Here is a 13,901-nt window from a genome sequence, read left to right on the forward strand (position 1 = left end):
CATACATGCGCCCCAAGGGCACCTGCGCAGGCGCAGGTTCCAACACCAGTGCCCGCTCGATGTCTGCGTCCACCTCCCACACCACTGGTGCCACCAGCCTAGACGCTGGAATGATGGGAGTTGGATCGATGGGTCGGTCATCCGTGTCATACAGACGGGACAGCGCGTCGGCTTTAGTATTAAGGCGAAGAACATGGCCCACCTTGCCTGACGTGGATTCAGTCTCCTCGCTGCCCGGATGTACTCCAGGTTTCGGTGGTCGGTCCAGATGAGAAAGGGGTGCTTAGCCCCCTCAAGCCAGTGTCGCCACACCCTCAAGGCTTTGACTACCGCTAGCAACTCCCTGTCCCCCACATCGTAGTTACGCTCCGCCGAACTGAGCTTCCCTGAGAAGAAAGCGCAGGGGCGGAGTTTCGGTGGCGCACCCGAGCGCTGTGATAGCACGGCACCCACCCCAGCCTCGGATGCGTCCACCTCTACTACGAACGCTAAAGACGGGTCCGGGTGCGCCAACACGGGCGTGTCGGTGAACAGTGTCTTCAACTTCTTAAAGGCTCCGTCCGCCTCCGTCGACCATCTCAAACGCGCCGGCCCCCCCTTCAGCAGTGAGGTAATGGGAGCCGCTACCTGGCCAAACCCCCGGATAAACCTCCGGTAGTAGTTGGCAAAGCCCAAGAACCGCTGCACTTCCTTCACCGTGGTTGGAGTCGGCCAATTACGCATGGCCTTAACGTGGTCACACTCCATCACCACCCCCGTGGTGGAAATGCGATAACCCAGAAAGGAGACGGCTCGTTTGAAAAACTCACACTTCTCAGCCTTAACGTATAGGTCATGCTCCAGCAATCTACCAAGCACCTTGCGCACCAGGGACACATGCGCGGAGCGGGTGGCGGAATATATCAGAATGTCATCGATATAGACAATCACGCCCTGCCCGTGCAGGTCCCTGAGAATCTCGTCAACAAAGGATTGAAAGACGGCTGGAGCATTTTTCAACCCATACGGCATGACGAGGTACTCATAATGGCCTGATGTGGTACTAAAGGCGGTTTTTCACTCATCTCCCTTCTTGATACGCACCAGGTTATACGCGCTCCTGAGATCCAATTTTGTGAAGAACTGTGCTCCGTGAAATGATTCCACCGCCGTAGCGATAAGAGGTAGTGGGTAACTAAACCCCACCGTGATCGCGTTTAGACCTCTATAATCAATGCACGGACGCAGACCTCCCTCCTTTTTCTTCACAAAAAAGAAACTCGAGGAAGCGGGTGAGATGGAGGGCCGAATGTACCCCTGTCCCAAGGATTCCGTGACGTATGTCTCCATAGCCGCCGTCTCCTCTTGTGACAAGGGGTACACGTGACTCCTGGGAAGCGCAGCGTTAACCTGGAGATCTATCGCACAATCCCCTTGTCGATGAGGTGGTAATTTAGTCGCTCTCTTTTTACAAAAAGCAATCTCCAAATCGGCGTATTCAGGGGGAATGCGCACGGTGGACACCTGGTCTGGACTCTCCACCGACGTGGCACCTATGGAAACTCCTAGACACCTCCCTGAACACTCCTCCGACCACCCCTGGAGAACCCCCTGTTTCCATGAAATGAGGGGATTGTGACCAGCCAGCCAAGGGACCCCCAGCACCACCGGAAACGCAGGTGAATCAATAAGAAAAAAGTTAATGCTTTCCTTATGATTCCCCAGCGTTACCATGTCCAGCGGCACCGTAGACTCCTGACTAGCCCTGACCCTAATGGTCGGCTATCTAAGGAGTGCACGGGGAAGGGGGAATCTATCGGCACCCGTGGAATGCCCAGCTTAATGGCAAGTCCACGGTCCATAAAGTTCCCAGCTGCGCCTGAATCGACTAGCGCCCTATGCTGGGAAGAGGGGAAAAATTTAGAAAATGAAACAGGCAAAAACACATGACCAACAGGGGGTTCTGGGCGAGTCTGGTGCTGACTCACCTGAGGTGACCGAGAAGTGTTCTGCCTGCCTTCTCGACTCCCAGACTGGCTCCTCCAGCACCGGTCGGCCGTGTGTCCTCTCCGACCACAGCTGGTGCAGGAGGAGCCACCTCCTCCGGTACCCCTTGGCACGGCCCCCCCTACCTCCATAGGGGTAGGGGCGGGGGTGCACGGGGGTGGAACGGGCAGGACCTTCTCCGAACGCCCGAGGGTAGCCAGCAAATTGTCCAACCGTATGGACATATCAATGAGTTCGTCCAGGGATAGATTGGTGTCCCTACAGGCCAGCTCCCTGCGGACGTCCGCCCGGAGACTACACCGGTAGTGGTCTATGAGGGCCCTGTCATTCCACCCCGCTCCAGCAGCCAAGGTCCTAAACTCCAGCGCGAAGTCTTGAGCGCTCCTCGTCTCCTGCCTGAGGTGGAACAGCCGTTCACCTGCCTGAGGTGGAACAGCCGTTCACCCACCGCTCTACCTTCGGGGGGGTGGTCGAAAACAGCCCGAAAACGGCGGGTGAACTCTGGGTAGTGGTCCCTCGCCGAGTCTGGAGCGTTCCAGACCGCATTAGCCCACTCCAGAGCTCGGCCCGTCAGGCAGGAAACGAGGGCACTCACGCTCTCCTCTCCTGTAGGAGCAGGTCTGACGGTGGCCAGGTACAACTCTAACTGGAGAAGAAACCCCTTGCACCCAGCCGCCGTCCCATCGTACTCCCTCGGGAGTGCCAGACGTCGTAGGAGGAGGAGATGGTTGTATCGGGGGGGGTGTAGGTGGAGAGAGGATACCACTCCTCTCCCATCGGTCAATCCTCTCCATCATCTGGTCCATGGCGGATCCGATGCGATGCAGGACCGATGTATTATGCAGGACACGTTCCTCCATCGAGGGTAGTGGAGTGCCCGCTGCTCCCGCTGATTCCATGCTCTTTGTGGTGCGGGATTCTGTAACGGCTTGTCTGTGGTGTGGCGGAAAGAAGCGCAGGAAGCAGCGAACACTGTGTGGTAATTTTAATAAACCACATGTACAAAATAAAAGGTTTCCCAACAACAGGGAAAAACACAATCGACAAGCACAGTCGAACAAAACTCAGTCGACACACAGAAGGACAATCCCGCACAATAGGGAGTGGGCCAGCTGAACTAAATAGCCCTCTTAATTGACTAACTCAGGGCAGGTGAGAAAACATAAAAAAAGGGAAAAACAAAAAGGGAATCAGTGGTAGCTAATAGGCCGGTGACGACGACCGCCGAGCGCCACCCGAGCAGGAGGGGGCGCCACCATCGGTAGGAATCGTGACAATGTGTCACGTCCTGACCAGTATAGAGGATATTTTGTTATTGTAGTTTGGTCAGGACGTGGCAGAGGGTAGTTTATTTATGTATTACGGGGTTTTGGTCACTGGACTATGTTTGTATTTCTATGTGTATATTCTAAGGTCGTTTTTCTATGTGTAGGTTGGGTGCTGGACTCTCAATTGGAGGCAGGTGTTTCTAGTTGCCTCTAATTGGAAGTCCTATAAATAGGTGTGTATTTTGTTTGTCACTTGTGGGTAGTTGTTTGATAGCACTGCTTTTGTTGAGCCTGCTTCTCTGTTCCTGTCGTTAGTTGGTTTATTGTTTTTCCTGTGGATGCTTTGCTCGTATATATTAAAAAGATGAGTATCCACATTCCGTCTGCAGTTTGGTCCCTTCAACACGATTGCCGTTACAGAACTACCCACCATACCAGGACCAAGCAGTGGAAGAAGGAGCAGGTCACTAACTACATGGACTATGGCGAAGAATGGACTTGGGAGGAGATTCTGGACGGGGTTGGACCTTGGCATCAGGCTGAGGAATACCGTCGCCCACGGGAGGAGATCGAGGAGGCGAAGGCTGAGAGGCGGCGTTATGAGGCTATGTACGCGCTGGCGAGGAAGCCGGAGAGGCACCCCCAAGAATTTGTTTTTGGGGGGGCACACGGGTAGTTTGGCTAGGCCAAGGAAGAGCCATAAGCCAGCTACCCGTGATTATATGGAGGAGCGTATGAGGTGGAGGGCGCCATGTTTCGCTGAGGTGCACACTATCTCACCCATACGCACGCACAGTCCGGTGCGCGCCATTCCGGCCCCGCGCAGATGCCGTGCTAGAGTGGGCATCCAGCCTGGAAGGAGGATGCCGGCGCAGCGCATCTGGTCGCCGGTACGCTTCCTAGGACCAGGCTACCCTACTCCCGCTCTACGCACGGTAAACATCAGGCCCCTGCACAGCCCTGTTCGCCCTGTACCAGCACCCCGCTTGTACAGGGCTGTTAGTTCCATCCAGCCAGGACGGGTTGTGCAGGCGGTGCGGTCACGGCCACCTGTGCGCCTCTATGGCCCAGTCTTTCCGGTTCCTGCCTTTCGTGCTATCCCGGAAGTGAGTACCTCCAGTCTGGCACGACCAGTACCAGCAACCCGGACCAAGCTTCCCAGTAGTCAGCCTAGTCCTGTTCAGCCTGTTCCCGCTCCCCGCACTAGCCCTGAGGTGCGTGTGCCCAGACTGGCACATCCTGTACCAGCCCCTCGCATCAGGCTTCTAGTGCTCAGCCCAGCCTCGCCAGTCTGGTGCCGCCAGAGCCGCCCGCCAGTCAGGAGCCGCCAGAGCCGCCAGCCAGTCTGGAGCCGCCAGAGCCGCCAGCCAGTCTGGAGCCGCCAGAGCCGCCAGCCAGTCTGGAGCCGCCAGAGCCGGCAGCCAGTCTGGAGACGCCAGCCAGTCTGGAGCCGCCAGAGCCGCCAGCCAGTCTGGAGCCTCCAGAGCCGCCAGCCAGGCGAGTGCAGCCAGGGTCGCCCGCCAGCCGGGCGCAGCCAGGGTCGCCCGCCAGCCGGGCGCAGTCAGGGTCGCCCGCCAGTCGGGCGCAGTCAGGGTCACCCACCAGTCCTCCGACGCGGCCAGGGGCGCCACCTAAGTGGGCGACGCCGAGGGTGGAGCGGGGTCCACGTCCCGCACCTGAGCCGCCTCCAATATAGGTGGGTTGGGGAGGGGGGGTGTAGCACAGTGCCGTCGTTGACGGCAGCCACCCTCCCTTCCCTCCCTTTAGTTTAGGGGGATTTTTCTGTTTGTTTTGGGGGTTTTCTGTGTTTTGTGTAGGTGCATCCAGGGTCTGCACCTTTTGGGGGGGTACTGTCACGTCCTGACCAGTATAGAGGATATTTGGTTATTGTAGTTTGGTCAGGACGTGGCAGAGGGTAGTTTATTTATGTATTACGGGGTTTTTGGTCACTGGTCTATGTTTGTATTTCTATGTGTATATTCTAAGGTCGTTTTTCTATGTGTAGGTTGGGTGCTGGACTCTCAATTGGAGGCAGGTGTTTCTAGTTGCCTCTAATTGGAAGTCCTATAAATAGGTGTGTGTTTTGTTTGTCACTTGTGGGTAGTTGTTTGATTGCACTGCTTTTGTTGAGCCTGCTTCTCTGTTCCTGTCGTTAGTTGGTTTATTGTTTTTCCTGTGGATGCTTTGCTCGTATATATTAAAAAGATGAGTATCCACATTCCGTCTGCAGTTTGGTCCCTTCAACACGACAGCCGTTACATTATGTTAGGCCCAGACATGGCTATTCCATATGGCTGTGGGCTACACTAGTTCACTTAGCAGACAAGATTTGCTTAGAATATCGTGGCATTATATTTTATTATTTTATAGTATGAAGAAAATTGAACATAGCTTAATAAAATAGAAAGGATATTTTCTCCAAATGATTTAAGGGAGTGCGCACATGTGGCTATTCTGTGTTGAGTGGTTAACAAAGAAACTGGTCCTCCTATATGCTTAATTTAGGGTTATTTATGCAACTTTAGTTGTGATACAAAAATTGGGCTATATGTTTTGATTTTAAAACATTCTAAGGCTGCATGATTGGACTCTAAAGAGGATTTGAAAAAAGTAGCAAGCTGCATACACTTCATCAGTCTCTCATTCACAATTTGACAAGCAATTGATAATATTCTCACCAGGCCTCGAATTTCCCGGCGGCATCCCCCTTGTGTGGCCGTAATACCCCCTAAAAAATCCATGCCTTTTGCGGCCAAAGTGACTGTTGTGCCCTTGGGCTGAATATAATAGGCTAATTATAATTCCCTTCTCCCGGCTGACGTACTCCAAAGCACCTCTCACTCACATGGCTCTCTCAGATGTAGCCAATGCCCATCACGTGATTGGGTCCTTCTCACAGGCATTTCAGCTAAGTAGGCTACAAGTGAATGAAGACAGACACATTGGGGATGCAACTGCACGCATCCCTGTTATGGAATTCCAAGGCGCATATTGAAGATGTTAGAACTGTCCACATTCAGCCTACTTTACCTCAGCCAGCAGCACAACTCTAGCATATGTCAATCTACTATACCCTATAGTACTCTGGGACTGTTGTGGGATGCGATAGATCCGAAATTAATTCAACCACTCGCATCAAAAAAACATTTTTAAGCAATGAGGCTGATCGTTTAGCTTGTAATGTTGATAAACTATTAGGACATTTCATTACATTATGCATTATATCACAGCAATGCGCACATGGCCGTAGGCTATTAGTGCGAATGTTCCAAAATGCAATCAATTAGCGGGGAACAGTGTTCTTGAAAGTGACTGCAAATGTGATTATGCATGTATGGTGCTTTTTTATGGTGAAAATGATCTTCCCTAAACTTGAAACTTACGCGCAGCCTATGTTTGCCATTTAGGCTCTATACCAGTTGTTAAGCAGATTAATGTGCTTAATTTTAACCTTTACAGGATCGGTGGGTTCCCCGCGGGATGGTTGAGCTAACGTAGGCTAATGTGATTAGCATGAGGTTGTAAGTAACAAGAAAATAGACATATCTGATATTGGCAGAAAGCTTAAATTCTTGTTAATCTAACTGCACTGTCCACTGTACAGTAGCTATTACAGTGAAAGAATACCATGCTATTGTTTGAGGAGAGTGCACAGTTATGAACTTGAAAATGTATTAATAAACCAATTAGACACATTTGGGCAGTCTTGATACAACATTTTCAACAGAAACGCAATGGTTCATTGGATCAGTCGAAAACTTTGCACATACACTGCTGCCATCTTGTGGCCAAAATATAAATTGCGCCTGGGCTGGAATAATACATTATGGCCTTTCTCTTGCATTTCAAACATGATGGTACAAAAAAAACAAAATAATGCATGTTTTTTTCTTTGCATTATCTTTTACCAGATCGAATGTGTTATATTCTCCTACGTTAATTTAACATTTCCATAAACCTCCAAAGTGTTTCCTTCCAAATGCTATCAAGAACATGCATATCCTTGCTTCAGGTCCTGAGCTACAGGCAGTTAGATTTGGGTATGTCATTTTAGGCAAAAATTGAAAAAAAGGGGCGGATCCTTAATTAAGTTATTTTGCAAATTTAGTGATACAAACCGTATCAAAACAATTAAGCCTATGGGCTAGGCTACAGCAACTAATGGGGATCCATAATAAATACAAATACAAATAAATACTTGAGATGTGCGACTATGATTGGAAAAATAAGGTATGCACTGTTTCTTGCCTTAATGCACAGCTGGGCATCATTCACAAGTGATAATACATCATTCACAAGTGATAGGCTAATATTGTCACCCATCAGACTATTCTTAGTTTAATGTTGTCTTTACATATACTAAATAATATATGTGTGATATTAGTTTTGATTTAGAATGGACCATTATCATGCACCTGTCTTGATACAGGGAGATACATCTATGCACTTAAATAGCGAATGGAGGACGCTTTTCCCATGGTTAATTTTCATGCCAGCCAGGTAGGCTATACTCTTGTTGTAAAGTGAAGCAATGTGCTTAATTTTAGGAAAGTTGATAAATAAATATAGTAGATCTAGCCTGTCGAAAGCTGATGGGATCCTCCTCTTTTTAATAGAGGCCATCAAAACTCTGTTTTCTTACACAATCACATAGCTTATAAAAATGTAGAGCAACATGATCTCATGGGCACTAATGAAGTGTTTGATTATATTTTTGATTATATTTACTTTGATGTCAGAGTGATTAGAGGGACCATAGACTGCTAAGTACCAGGCATTTAGCATGTTTGGTAGGCTACTAATGACCATCAGCAGCATCAGAGCTTGGAGAAGCCTAATTACAGTGACGAAACATTAGACAGGAGTTGTCGATGCAGTCATCATGTCTGTTTGCATACTGGGAGCAGCAGAGAATGTGTGGACATTAGTCTTACTTTAGTCTGTCATAAACTATTTCCTATTTGGTGAGCTGACCACGTATTTATTGTTATGGCCTGTCATGCTCATAGACTATATCATAGACTTTATCATACTCATAGACCATATCATACTCATAGACTATATCATAGACTATATCATACTCAGAAACTATATCATAGACTATATCATACTCATAGACTATATCATAGACTATATCATATCAGACTATATCATACTCATAGACTATATCATACTCATAGACTATATCATAGACTATATCATACTCATAGACTATATCATAGACTATATCATACTCATAGACTATATCATATCAGACTATATCATACTCATAGACTATATCATACTCATAGACTATATCATAGACTATATCATACTCATAGACTATATCATACTCATATACTATATCATAGACTATATCATAGACTATATCTTACTAATAGACTATATCATACTCAAAAACCAGGGTTCTCCAACTCCAAATATGGCCCGCCAGCAATTTTACTTGTCCCCTCAAATCCCTTCAAATGAATTATGAATATTCTTTTCATAAAAAAATATATATAATCCAAGAAAAATCTCAGACCCGAGATGCACAAACTCCCAAATGCAATTTCCCAATAAGGAAGTTACCCTACCTAAATAATGCAACAGTTACATGTAAACTTCATTCATGAGGAGAGAGAATGCAGGAGACTAATAAAGCAGGCAGCGGACCATTTTGTGGTGCTGAAACGTAAAGCTGCAGCCACAGCGCAATCAATAGGAGGTGAACAGCGCCTGGTGCTGAAAATATAGCTAACTTGTTATGCAAGTGTTGCACAGCAACAGATGGAGAAAACCTATACCAGTCGAGTAATTCATTTCAACAATAATCTTCATTTTAATTTGACTTTACAAATAACAAGAGGGCTTAATTGGAGTCTATTTCTTCCGAGCCTAGGCCTATATAAAATACCTTAACTGGCTGAGGTAGGCTATGAGGCTTAACAGCATCTTTTACAATTAAAAAATATATGTCCTAATATAAGTGGGATTGTTTTATTAGGCCTATTTACAAGCGCAACTGGCCTAAAATGTAGCATCCTATATAAAACAATAATTGAAAGAAAAAAAGGCGATGAATGTATCTGAATGTCTGTATTGGGATAGCCTGCTGTAACGACAGAACAAACAGAAAATACTGTCAGCTTGAGACCTAAGTATCCCTGGAAAAGCACTCACAGTAATGGTAGTATTTATTAAATACTTTCATATAGGCCACTAAGTGGGAAAAGTTGCATTTCCCCTCGGACAAGATCTTTTGGATGTCGTGTGAGATGGATGTGATTTTGAATGCACAGGCTGTCCTCAATTGACTTATTTAAAAAGCCAGTTCCTGTCGTCAATCTATACTGCGCTCATTGAGGAAAATGCGCACTCGCAGGTGTAAGTCGATCCAAACATTGTTAGCAAATAAAATGTACGTTTCTTTATTGTGCTGTATTTCTCTGAGCATGCCATCCAAAACCCACACAAGGACTCCGCACTCCTGAGTGCATCCCTGAGATGGCTGGATGTCTGGAATTCAATCAGCTCAGTTTGAATTGTGGTCTCATCCAGCGAGGGTATCGTTTTTTTAGCAAGGGAGGAGACTTCTCCACCTGGGCGGACTGTGAAAGGTTTACGTACAAATGCAATGGTATCCTTGGGCATGCTGTAGTCTTCAAATCTGGTGAAGTTGTCTGGTCCCTCTGTCTGCCGTTTTCAGTGTGCTGAAGTGCAGTAGCCTTCCAGATGACACGTCCAAATCGGGACAACTCAAGCTTCCTAGTGAAGGCCTTTTTCCACCATGTCCACAACTGTTTTCCCTCTTCCTAGTAACTGGAGATTTAACCCATTTAAGTGACAGAAGCTGTGTGTGTAGCTTGCAGTTAACGCTTCTGTCTGGGGCGGGAAGGCCACTTTTAAAGTTCCATGCTTAGATTCATAATGATGTCTGAGATTTAATTATTTGCAAACAGCAACATTTTTATTGCAAATAAGACACACTGGCTTGGCAAACGACGGTAAGATGAACACATATCTCTCTGTACATTCTTGATTGATTTTCATTAACCACCTTTCTTTTTGATACTTTTTGAGAGCAACATTTTGTCTTGCTATCAAGCTAATTATTCTCCGGGGCAGCAGGTAGCCTAGTGGTTAGCGTGTTGGACTAGTAACTGAAAGGTTGCAAGTTCAAATCCCTGAGCTGACAAGGTAAAAAAAATCTGCCCCTGAACAAGGCAGTTAACCCACTGTTCCTAGGCCGTCATTGTAAATAAGAATTTGTTCTTAACTGACTTGCCTAGTTAAATAACAGTTCTGAACAAATGTTGAAAACAATAGTGTAGGCTACATACCTGTGTTTCCCCATCAATCAATGCACAGAGAAATAGACAAAAAAAGTAATTGAATAGAGATGTTGATTTTATGAGTGTATTCAGATCGAAATTATTATGTTATTGTCACTGAGTTTATTATGTACTAATCTGATGTGTTAAAATGTTGTTGAATTTGTAGTGTCGGCCAATTAATTGTGATAATATTATATACTAATTATGTTCTGGCCCGCCGACTATTAGCTCAGAATTCTTTGGCCTGAGGTTAAACCTAGTTGACGAACCCTGTCATAGACTATATCATACTCATAGACTATATCATAGACTATATCATACTCATAGACTATATCATAGACCTTATCATACTCAAAGACCATATCATACTCATAGACTCTATCATAGACCTTATCATACTCATAGACTATATCATAGACTATGTCATACTCATAGACTATATCATATACCTTATCATACTCATAGACTATATCATAGACCATATCATACTCATAGACTATATCATAGACCATATCATACTCGTAGACTATATCATACTCATAGACTATATCATACTCAGACTATATCATACTCATAGACTATATCATACTCATAGACTATATCATAGACCTTATCATACTCATAGACTGTATCATAGACCATATCATACTCATAGACTATATCATAGACCTTATCATACTCATAGACTATATCATACTCATAGACTATATCATAGACCTTATCATACTCATAGACTATATCATAGACTATGTCATACTCATAGACTATATCATAGACTATATCATACTCATAGACTATATCATATACTATATCATACTCATAGACTATATCATAGACCTCATCATACTCATAGACTATATCATACTCAGACTATATCATACTCATAGACTATATCATACTCAGACTATATCATACTCATAGACTATATCATAGACTATATCATACTCATAGACTATATCATAGACCTCATCATACTCATAGACTATATCATAGACTATATCATACTCAGACTATATCATAGATTATATCATGCTCAGACTATATCATACTCATAGACTACATCATACTCATAGACTGTATCCCACAGGGAATTTGTTTTTGTGAGACAGACAGACATACTGTCACGTTTCAGGTATGACCCAGATGCAGACAGTGTCAAAGAAACAAAAGCCTATTTCTAAAACAGAGTCCGGCAAATGACAGTTCAAAGGCAGGCAGGGGTCAATAATCCAGAGAGGGTGCAAAGGGTCTAGAATGGCAGGCAGTCTCAGGGTCAGGGCAGGCGGAACGGTCAAAACCAGGAAGGACTAGAAAACAGGAGCAAGAAACCGGCAGGATCAGGGGAACAAACGCTGGTAGGTTTCACAAACAAAACATACTGGCAACAGACAAACAGAGAACACAGGTATAAATACACAGAGGATAATGGGGAAGATGGGCGACACCTGGACGGGGGTGGAGACAAGCACAAAGACAGGTGAAACAGATCAGGGTGTGACACAGACAGCATCTCTCTGTTATTGTAGCAGTTTGAGTGGCTGTCTTCATCAGGCACTTCTGTTCTGTTCTGATTAATGTGTTCTTCACAGATGAGATATTCTGGCATATTAATCATGACATATTATTAATCATGACGCATTGTCATTCTCCTGATGTTGCTTATTATGGAGAGTCGAAGACTGACACAGACTCTGCTGAATCTGCTAAATCTGACATGTCTTGTCACTGCTTGTCTGCAAACAAATGAAAACAATCAACACACAACACCTGTAACCTGTTCTGCAGTAGCCGGGTGTTCAGATAGAAATGCGTTATGTAGAACAGATATGACTGTCTGTCGTGTTGAATAGGGGATCCTGTGAGGCTATTTCCACTCTTCCTTTCACCTTACTGGTTAACCCTACTGAATACACCATGCCAGGTGTTTGTTAGTTTGTCACCAGGGTGGGTGTTGGCAGTGCAGAGCTCAGAGTAGGAATGCTGACCTAGGATCAGTTTAGCCTTTTAGATAATAATGAATAAGATTACATAGGCGGGGGGATTACATAGGCGGGCACTCCTACTCTGAGACGCTGTGTGGGCCCAGGTGTGTGTTTGTCACCCGGCTGGGTGTTGGCGGTTCAGAGCTGAGCTGACACAGAGACCTTGTATCAGTCTGGGATGTGGTGTGCGGTCAGTGACAGGAGTGCGTGCATCGGCCCTTTCACACCAGAGTGAGCAACAGAATCTCTCAGGCTGAAGGGGAGTGGAAATGACTGGTAGCGTTTCAGAAGATGACCATCACTATGTCCAAGCTCAAGGACGACAACTCGCCCCCTTTTCTCCTCTGTCTCTATGGACCTCATACTCCTCCAGGGTGAGGATGTGTTAGTGCTAATGTAATATATTATATATATAATAATAGTAGAATTAAGCAAGAAGGCCCTAGGGGGCGTGGTATATGGCCAATATACCACTGCTAAGCTCTGTTCCTCGGTACGACGCAATGCAGAGGTATATTGGCCATATACCACAAACCCCTGAGGTGCCTTATTGCTATCATAAACTGGTTACCAATGTAATCAGAAGAGTAAAAATACATGTTTTGTCATACTCGTGGTATACGGTCTGAAATACCACGGCTGTCAGCCAATCAGCATTCAACGCTCGAACAAGCCGGTTTCTAATAACATATATGACATTTAAAGTAGAGACACCAGTAGTTATGTAGCCTATACTCCTAAACTCCCTGGTTCAACACAGCCAGACATCAGTATACTGAACTGCACATATCCACCAAAGCTCTTCACTGGACTGGATGAAAATATAATCTTTATTAACATATTTCAAGCACTTGTAGTACCTCTCATCTAATGACATGTGGTCTTGCACAATATACTTATACTACTGTATATGTCTTGTTACCAACTACTCAATAACAAAATATGATTCCCCCAAACGTAGCTTGTGTAAAAAGTGAACTCAGTGTGGTAGCTAACAAGTGTGTTTGTATGTGTCTGCAGGTGTTCAACACCTACTGTAACGAGGACTATGACAGGAGGAATGAGGAGGTGGACCCGGTGGCCTCGTCAGCAGAGTACGAGCTGGAGAAGAGGGTGGAGAAACTGGAGCTCTTCCCTGTAGAGCTGGAGAAAGGTACATAGACCCTGGGGCCGATCCCTATCTCTTCACTCCCTACCCCCTACACACTTCATGTACAGTGCCTTCAGAAAGTATTCACACCCCTTGATTTTATTCACAGTTTGTTCAGTTACAGCCTGAATCTAAAATGTATGAAATTTTTTTGGTCACTGGCCTACACATAATGTCAAAGTGGAATTGTTTTTAGACA

The 13,901-nt window shown here is 45.7% G+C and overlaps 1 protein-coding gene across 5 annotated transcripts in view; it reads left to right on the forward strand.

Annotated features, from left to right (window-relative positions):
- LOC106570463 (neurabin-1) overlaps nt 1–13,901 on the forward strand; it is a 140,803-nt gene that overhangs the window by 36,647 nt on the left and 90,255 nt on the right. For all 5 annotated transcript variants that reach the window (XM_014142825.2, XM_014142829.2, XM_014142830.2 and 2 more), the window contains exon 3: nt 13,573–13,705. In XM_014142825.2, coding sequence (XP_013998300.2) covers nt 13,573–13,705 — 133 coding nt within the window. The remainder of the gene's footprint in view (nt 1–13,572; nt 13,706–13,901) is intronic.

Source organism: Salmo salar, chromosome ssa14, assembly GCF_905237065.1.
Source record: "Salmo salar chromosome ssa14, Ssal_v3.1, whole genome shotgun sequence".
Taxonomy (NCBI): domain Eukaryota; kingdom Metazoa; phylum Chordata; class Actinopteri; order Salmoniformes; family Salmonidae; genus Salmo; species Salmo salar.